The 9,115-nt window shown below is 55.9% G+C and overlaps 3 protein-coding genes across 3 annotated transcripts; 1 reads left to right on the plus strand and 2 right to left on the minus strand.

Annotated features, from left to right (window-relative positions):
* Positions 1-627: 627 nt before the first annotated feature.
* Positions 628-4,311, minus strand: PUNSTDRAFT_132260 (TPR-like protein; the record flags this gene model as incomplete). The annotated part of the gene is made up of 7 exons (XM_007381605.1): positions 628-636; positions 684-3,345; positions 3,397-3,419; positions 3,480-3,683; positions 3,738-3,894; positions 3,952-4,094; positions 4,150-4,311. The coding sequence occupies 7 exons, from the start codon at positions 4,309-4,311 to the stop codon at positions 628-630; spliced, it is 3,360 nt and encodes a 1,119-aa protein (XP_007381667.1).
* A 2,004-nt stretch (positions 4,312-6,315) lies between these two features.
* Positions 6,316-6,784, plus strand: PUNSTDRAFT_132261 (uncharacterized protein; the record flags this gene model as incomplete). The annotated part of the gene is made up of 4 exons (XM_007381606.1): positions 6,316-6,337; positions 6,391-6,443; positions 6,534-6,588; positions 6,642-6,784. 4 exons carry the CDS (start codon positions 6,316-6,318, stop codon positions 6,782-6,784), a joined length of 273 nt encoding a protein of 90 aa, XP_007381668.1.
* A 979-nt stretch (positions 6,785-7,763) lies between these two features.
* On the minus strand, positions 7,764-9,109 carry PUNSTDRAFT_132262 (uncharacterized protein; the record flags this gene model as incomplete). The annotated part of the gene is made up of 2 exons (XM_007381607.1): positions 7,764-8,162; positions 8,216-9,109. Coding segments are annotated over 2 exons (1,293 nt in total), but the record flags the coding sequence as incomplete, so codon positions are not given.
* Positions 9,110-9,115: the final 6 nt, after the last annotated feature.

Below are 9,115 nucleotides of genomic sequence, written 5' to 3' on the forward strand. Positions count from 1 at the left end.
TGTCTCCGAGTCCACCTACTTCCTTACCCAGTCTCAGGTGAAGCTTATCTTGCCCCCAACTTTGACCGACTCTCCGGCGCCTCTCGGCGCCCAGCACGCCTTAGTCCGCGATAGCAATCCGGGTACCGCCTCCGTAGGTCCACCTCCTTTCCCGTCCCCATCCGCGTCGGTTGCCCACACCAAACGAGCTCGGTCTACTACCCCTCGCCACTACGTACCGCGCTCCTGCACGTCTCGCCTACCCGCACGAGCATGTTTCGCCTGCCCAATGCCCATGCAATATTCCGGCTTGCCCCTCATTCGTTCTATCCTGTCGCCTTTTGATCTTGCCTCCTGTTTTCCTCCATTCTGGTCTGGGTCTCGTGTCCGTGCTGTCTGCCCTGCTTGTCCACATACCTGGAAACCGCCACACACGAAATAGAGAGGAGAAGCAGAAGTTGTCTGCTCACGTACGACCCCCTTGTAATACTGGCGCACCGGTCATCCCCGAGACACGCTTAGGCAACAGATCGAACAGAGTGGAATTAAGATGTGGAGCAATGTCGTGCTAGATAACAAGGGGCATTAGAGGACTACGCAGTTTCATGTGATCCTACGCCATCAGTTGGTTGATCGGAACCTTTTGCATCAGGGGCCCTACAGAGCAGATGAGCAATGAAATCCTGCAAGAGTGAGACTCTTACCGCAGTGTTCTGCATCTCAAGCAGGAGTTTCGAACAATACTCTGTGTTACCCTTCTCTCCAATCTCCTCCAGCAGCGATCGAGCGGCCTCGATGTTTTCGACGGCCTCAGTGAAGTTTTGTGAATCACGGTCAAGCAGGCCCATGGAAATACGACACCACGCAATCTCGTAGCGATCTCCAATGTCTGTAGCAAGTTGGAGGGCATTGTTAATATTACTTCTGGCCGCATGATATTGGTGATTGATTCTGTAGATGTCGCCCAAGCTTTGCTGGCATTGCGCTGCCCCGAGCCGGTCTCCGATCTCGGAGAACACCTCGAGAGCCCGAGTGAGCTTCTCGATTGCCCGGTCGTGCTCGTGGCGCATGTGATGGATGTTGCCCAAGCTTTGCTGGCATTGCGCTGCCCCAAGCCGGTCTCCGATCTCGGAGAACACCTCGAGAGCCCGAGTAAGCTTCTCTATCGCCTGGTCGTATTCGTTGTGCATGTGATGGATGTCGCCCAAGCTTTGCTGGCATTGCGCTGCCCCGAGCCGGTCTCCGATCTCGGAGAACACCGCGAGAGCCTGAGTGAGCTTCTCGATCGCCTGGTCGTACTCGTGGCGGAAGCTATGGATGTCGCCCAAGCTTTGCTGGCATTGCACTGCCCCGAGCCGGTCTCCGATCTCGGAGAACACCTCGAGAGCCCAAGTGAGCTTCTCGATCGCCCGGTCGTGCTCGTGGCGCATGAGATGGATGTTGCCCAAGCTTTGCTGGCATTGCGCTGCCCCGAGCCGGTCTCCGATCTCGGAGAACACCTCGAGAGCTCGAGTGAGCTTCTCGATCGCCTGGTCGTGCTCGTCGCGCATGCGATGGATGTTGCCCAAGCTTTGCTGGCATTGCGCTACCCCGAGCCGGTCTCCGATCTCGGAGAACACCTCGAGAGCCCGAGTAAGCTTCTCGATCGCCTGGTCGTATTCGTGGCAGTAGCTATGGATGTCGCCCAAGCTGCGCTGGCATTGCGCTGCCCCGAGCCGGTCTCCGATCTCGGAGAGCACCTCGAGAGCCCGAGTGAGCTTCTCGATCGCCCGGTCGTGCTCGTAGCGCATGAGATGGATGTTGCCCAAGCTTTGCTGGCATTGCGCTGCCCTGAGCAGGTCTCCGATCTCGGAGAGCACCTCGAACGCACGAGTGAGCTTCTCGATCGCCTGGTCGTGCTCGTTGCGCATGCGATGGATCTCGCCCAAACTTTGCTGACAACGTGCCACTGCCGCTTGATCGCCGGCCAGGGTAGACTCCTGTAGGGCAGCGTCAAAGTCATTTTGCGCGGGCAGATACTTGTTCATCCCCATCAACAGCTCTGCCCGGCTAGTCAAGCTGTCAGCATGTGAAGCGCCCGTATCATCGTCTCGCCAATCCCCTAGCAATACATCAATGAGCTCGGTCGAGGGCCGGGACCAGTATTGAAAAGCGGTGAACTTGAAAGCTGCCCGAGCGATCGCCTTAAAATTGCCCTTGTTCGGGTTGAGTTCCTTCTTGAACAGGAAGATGATGTTGCCCATCTCGGGCGTGAGAATGTCGTAGGCACGCTTGAACCCATCGTCCCCAGGCTCTTTGTCGGCGTGTTCGTTGACCAGATCAACGTAATAACGCACCAGTGCTTCCGACTGTGGTTTCGCAAGGACGTGATGTGCCATGACGTATTGACGAATGGGCGACAGCACATGGATGCTGCCGTCGGAACTGCTGAATGCCAAGGCAGCTGAAAGTATCACCGCAAGAACGCCAACGACGTCTTCCAGCCCGAGGTCCATGTCAATGAGCTGCTGAACCCCGCCTTGTATGCCATCGGGGAGCCGGCAAATCACCGCCAACAGTTCCTTCGCTTCCGGAACACTTTTCATCGCCGCAGAATTGAGGGACAAAGAAATGGATACGTCTAGACTGGTGAGACGTGTCGGCGACTGGTGCTCATCCTTGAGCAAGGAAGGGAACCGCTTCTCCCATTGCTGAAGGAGGATGGAGCAAGCGAACGGCCCCTTCACGTTGGCCAGCAGATTGACGGCTAGAGGTAGGCCGCCGCACTGCTCGAGGAGGCGATCGAGGTCGCGATGCTCGTCTTCCGGGGTATCGGGATTCACCGACAGGAACAGCTGTCTTGCAGAGCTAGACGACAAAGGTTCGAGAGATACGGGCAACCAATGAACCTTGCCCTTTGCTGGCGGGGAATCACCTCGCATGGTCAATATCAACTGCACGTTCGGCAACGCGGTCAGCGTGCGGAGCACGTCGCCGAGATCCCCTCGAGTCCCTCCAGCATCCCACGGACTCTCGAAATTGTCCAGGACGAGGATGACCGGGCCGGCAGCTCGCAAGGTCGATTCGAGTTGGGCGATCAGATCGCCGTTTTGCGAAGCGTTGCTGCCTGTGATACCCTGAAGGATGGCGAGAACGAGGGACGGGGCGGTGAGGATGGGATCGCAGCGGATGAAGGAACAGCGATGCTTTGACTTGATGGTTTCGTGGTCTATGACGGCCTGCGCGACGGAAGTCTTTCCGATGCCACCAGTGCCGAGAAGGGCGACGTGATGCTGGGTGGTCCCGGCGAGTTTGCCGACGAGGTCGTTCACGAGGTCATCCCGTCCGAAGAAGTAACGCGGAGGCTTGACGGACGATATGGGAAGGCTGGAAGAAGCCGTCAGATGCGAACAAAGGAACGTCAACTGGGCAACTGACTTCGGCAGGACGGGGGCGGTGGACTGCGAAGCAGGGGGATGATCAATGAACGAGATAAAGCGCTCGAAAGGAAGAGAGCTAACCGGAGATGTGTCGATGTTCCTGCCATCGTTACGGATCATGTCCTCGAGCCTCGCAAAACCTGCATGCTGATCCAAGATAAAGCGCTGGAAAGGAAGAGAGCTAACCGGAGATGTGTCGATGTTCCTGCCATCGTTACGGATCATGTCCTCGAGCCTCGCAAAACCTGCATGCTGATCCAGGATAAAACGGTTGGTCACGGCGAACTGCATTGGATGGATGATGAGATCATGTTCTCACTGCAACATGAACGATCGCACCTGAAAACGTTGTAGACACATATTGATCTGATTTCGATACACCGAGATCTCCTCCGCCACTAAGTTACGCCTCAGAAGCGCCTTGCACAGCGATACGAACGAGAAGTTTTTCTTGAGATTGAGTTGCTCAAGACCGTCTTTAACTTTCAGCAGAACGCTAGCGAGGAATTGTATAACATGAGGAAGTTCTCAACTGTAGAGCCGTACGACGTACTCGGTCAAATCTTTCAGACGAAGCTTGAGACGCGTGGGTATTTCTGCGTCAGTCTTCCCCTTCAACACCTCCACGACGATGAACATCAACTTGAACATGTCGTGGGCGAGGTCCTTGCAGTCCCGTCGGTTCTTCCGGGCTTTCTGCAGCGGTGCATCAGAGTCGCGTCATCGACATGCAAACTATCACAGGACAGACCTCGACGGCCTCGAGCAGTCCCTTCGAGAGCTTGACGGCGACGTTGAGGGGTTCGCAGACGATGACGCCGTCGGTCAGGATCTCCAGCACGGACAAGAACGTCTTTCCGCTCTCGAGCGCCCGATCAATCCTCTCCCCTCTCTGCTCTTCATGGGCATTCATCACGGACAGACGAGGTATGACGAGAGGAGGTATGGCGGGGGTACGGGGGAAAGTTGAACGGGTCCAACAGACAACGGAGTTATAATATGGGGCTACAGGCGGATAGTGCATGGCAATGGGGCTATGAACGAAGGTTTGAGGCGGTGGAGTCCTTGTTCGATAGCATACCGACCTGATGCGGATAGAGCTGTCGTACCGTACTCATCAGCGCCGGGATTCGACCTTCTTCTGCCCGCTGGGGCAACGGCTTGAACAGGATAACCGGAGGAATAAAACGCGCCCCATTTTTGTCGATTTGCGGTGTATGCTCCTATGCACGGGCCGCAGTTTGTAGCCGCCCGTTTCGCCAGTTCGAGGGTGTACGAGTTACACACTGTCGATCAGAAACGTAAGAGGAACGAGAAGCGTAGTGGCACTGACAGTGTGGCGGTGATCGGTTTTTGACCATCCGAAAGAGAGGTGTTCTGAATCGAACCTAGAAGCATTTGCTTATGTAAAATATACTGACGATGCTCATACAGTACTTGTATTATAATCTGGAATGCAAGGAACCTCGTGGTCTAAGCTTGAGAAGTCATAAGTCATGAGTTCGCGTTCAAAACAGGATTAGGTACCATTATCTTCGTAAATGACGCCGGCGGCAGCAGCCCCTCACAAGTCCGACCTGGCGATTCCCCACCTGCACGCCCTGCTGCTCATCGCTCTCTTTCCGGTCGTCGTCGTCGTCGTTGGTCCCGTTGCTTTGATTCAAACGGCTCTTCCCTAGCTCCTCGTCCGGGACCAAGATTACCGTCTGCGCCGCCTCCACGCGAAGCGGGCGACGTCAATCTCGCGTTTGTCGAAGACGCCAAAATGGGTGCCGGTGCGACGGACCCTATGCAATGCTAGTGACCGTACCTCTTGTATAATCTACAGCTGTTGGAACCAAAACCTGATGCACAAATCGCCTGCAACCACTTGGCCCGTGTCTCAGAAACAAATCACAGCATTAGCATCAGGACTCGCGCACGCGCGTCCTCATGCAGCATAAACCACGGCTACATGAGAGCACGAGGGTACGTGATAAACTCTTGCTCTTACTCAGCACATGCCACTACAATCTTCAGTCAGTTCGGCTGTATATACTGCGGCGATTCGACGATCTCTCTATGGGAGGTTCGTAATCGCTCGCGCTGCTGCTATCGGCAATCTAAAGACAGAAAACTGGGAGTTCAGACGTTGAGACGGACAGGAAAAGACCGTCATGATTGATGTACGTCAGATACCCACCCCCTCATCCCATGAACACTTACACGACACAAGGCACGTACCCCTAAATCAATGCGATAACCAGGCATCGAAACATATTTCAGCAACGTCGGGTAGCAACGTCGGGTGAATGCAGGCCATCGGTACTCACGCCGCCCAGTCCTCAGCCACAAACTCCAGTAACAGGAGCTGATGCACGGGCTGCTGGACCATGACCATAAACCCCCGGTAGTACGTAGGAAGACAATCTGATAGTGCTACGCGATCTTGATCACAAACTGCAGCAATAGCACGTGTAGCTGCTATGTCAGTACGACCTCGGCAATAAATTCCAGCACACGTCTTCCCTCATCCTCGCGCCACCGACCACCCGCTTTTGATCATATGCATGACCTTGTCTAGATACCCCAGCAATATCATCACGCCGTGAACGTCAGCATGCCACGCGTTCTCCTGATATACCTCAGCTGGAGCATAAGGGGGGAACAGGCCCTGTGTGATTAGCCATATATTCCAGGAATGTCTCCAAACTCGAACATTGCAGTACGCCTGCTCCCTCTCCGTGAGGAACTCCAGCTGATGCACGAGGAGCGCTGAACGCGCGTCATATATTTTGGAGACATTCCCGATAAGATATTCCACCGTGAACGCCGACAGTCTTGCGTCTTCTACAGCATAAATCCCGGCTGGAGCACAAATAGAGCACGCCGCGGGCCCGATAAGACCTTGGGCAGATACACCAGCAAGATCTCAGGAATGTTTCAGGCCGTGAATTTCGGTACGTGTGCGCCCTCTCTTTGATAAACTCCGGCTGATGCGCGAGTCGGGCAGAACACGCGCTCGAATTCGACCTCGACTACATACCTCAGCAACGTTTCGATCAGGTATCCCACCGTGAACGCTTGCACTCCCGCGCCCTCTTCAAGATATACTCCAGCTGGAGCACGAATAGGACCCGACGCGGGCTCGATTAGCCCTCGTCCAGATACGCCAGCAAGATCACGAGGAAGTTTCAAGCCGTGAAGCTAGGTACGTGTGCGCTCTCTCCTTGATAAACTCTGGCTGATGCACGAGTCTGGCAGAACACGCGCTCGAATTCGACCTCGACTACATACCTCAGCAACGTTTTGATCAGGTCTCCCACTGTGAACGCTGGCACTCCCACGCCCTCTCCAAGATATACTCCAGCTGGAGCACGAATAGGACCCGACGCGGGCTCGATTAGCCCTTGTCCAGATACGCCAGCAAGATCACGAGGAGGTTTCAAGCCGTGAAGCTAGGTACGTGTGCGCCCTCTCCTTGATAAACTCCAGCTGATGCACGAGTCGGGCAGAACACGCGCTCGAATTCGACCTCGACTACATACCTCAGCAATGTTTTGATCAGGTCTCCCACCGTGAACGCTGGCACTCCCGTGCCCTCTCCAAGATATACTCCAGTTGGAGCACGATTAGGACCCGACGCGGGCTCGATTAGCCCTCGTCCAGATACGCCAGCAAGATCACGAGGAGGTTTCAAGCCGTGAAGCTCGGTACGAGTGCACCCCCTTTTCGATAAACTCCAGCTGATGCGCGAGTCAGGCAGAACACGTGTTCAAATCTGATCTCGGCTACATACCCCAGCAACAATCTCGACAAGGTCTCCCATCGCAGACATCAGCGCACCGGCGCCGTCTCCAAGATAAACTTCAGCTGGAGCACGAGGAGGGCACACGGCGGGCCCGACGCAATCTCAGCAAGATATGCCAGCACCATCCCGAGAAGGTTTCAAGCCATGAAGCTCGGTACGAGTGCACCCCCTTTTCGAGAAACTCCAGCTGATGCGCAAGTTGAGCAGAACATGCGCTCGAATCTGATCTCGGCTACATACCCCAGCAACAATCTCGACAAGGTTTCCCACCGCAGACGTCAGCGCACCGGCGCTGTCTCCAAGATAAACTCCAGCTGGAGCACGAGGAGGGCCTGATTATACCTCGGCCAGATACGCCAGCAGCATCCCCGGAGGGTTTCAAGCCGTGAAGCTCGGTACGTGTGAGCCCTCTTCTAGATAAACCACAGCGGACGCCGCGCTCGAATCCAATATTTTAGCATCGTTCGCTCATTACGGGGTAAGGTAAGCTATATCGCCGACAACCATTACAAGTAGGAGGCTCTGGAAGTACAAACTCTACGTATTTTGCGCGTGTTTGAAACGATCATTTGTACTTACTTGCGGGGAGGCTGGTTCTCGCTCTCCACGTCGATGATCGGGGGTATGCCCGTTGCAGCAATCGTCAGAGTCCAGCACACATCTTGGGCGCCTGCGGCTAGCTTCTGGCGCAGGCTGTGCATCTCGGTGGAACAGTAAAGGGCAACGAGAGAAGCGACAATGGTGACGACGCCGAGGGGACCATTCTTCAACTCGGGATATTTGGCGCGCAGCGGAGGATTGTGAGAATGAGGCATAGTGGCTCCTCGCCACTTTGGCTGAAGTGTTGCCCACCATGAGAACCACCCCACTATGTCTCCAACGGGATCGCCTGACTTCATGTTATTGAAGTCACGACTCTGGCCCGTCATCCATGTTTTGATGATATCCGGCCGATTCGTGATCTTAGTACGGGTCTAGGTGAATGAATCAGGACTGTGGATTAAGCAAGTAACGTATTGACACTCACGTTCCGTACGACGAATTGAGCTTTAGCTTCAAATACGATGAATGCCTTCAGCATTCGCAGAAATTCCGGGTGATGGCCGTAGTCTTGGGATCCTATAAACCTCACCGCAGACTTGAAATATTCCGGCAGGCTGTCGTCTGCTTCCACTTGAGCGACGAGTTTGTCGATCGGAAGCGTCGTATCCAGTTCGCTGCCTTCGGAACTCGCGAGTTTTGTTGACGCTCGGCGGACACGATTGGACTTGCGGGAAGACACCGCGTCAGGCGTAACAGCTGCCTTGGGATTGCGTTTAGAATCGTGGCGTATAGGCTGCTTGTCAGCCGCGGACTTCGCAAGCTCGCGTTGCTCTTCTTCCTCCAGATCGTCCATGGAAACGCCGATTGGCGCTGCAGCCTCACCTTCTTCATCGTCATCCGAGTCCAGGTGCACCAGCCCATCTTCAGGTGCCGGACACGAGCCAAGGTATTTGCGTCGTGCAACTGACGGTGTCACCGTGAGTGACACTGCGGGGGACGGGACAGTAGACGCTACGGGAGGCGCCGGCTCTGGAGCTGCAACGGGAGGCGCCGGCTCTGGAGAGGCGGCGGGAGGTGCAGCCGCTGGAGCGGCGACGGGAGGTGCAGCCGCTGGAAAGGCAATGGGAGGCGCAGCCGCTGGGGACACGATGGAAGGCCCTGCCGCTTGGGGCGCAATGGGAGGCGCCGACTCTGGAGGCGCGAAGGGAGGCGCGGCTGATGGAGACGCGACGGGAGGCGCCGACTCTGGGGGCGCGACGGAAGGCACCACTGCTTGGGGCACGACGGGAGGTGCCGACTCTGGGGGCACGACGGGAAGCACCGACGCTTGGGGCGCGATGGGAGGCACCGCCGCTTGGGGCACGACGGGAGGCGCCGACTCTGG

Source organism: Punctularia strigosozonata (assembly GCF_000264995.1).
Source record: "Punctularia strigosozonata HHB-11173 SS5 unplaced genomic scaffold PUNSTscaffold_4, whole genome shotgun sequence".
Lineage (NCBI taxonomy): Eukaryota > Fungi > Basidiomycota > Agaricomycetes > Corticiales > Punctulariaceae > Punctularia > Punctularia strigosozonata.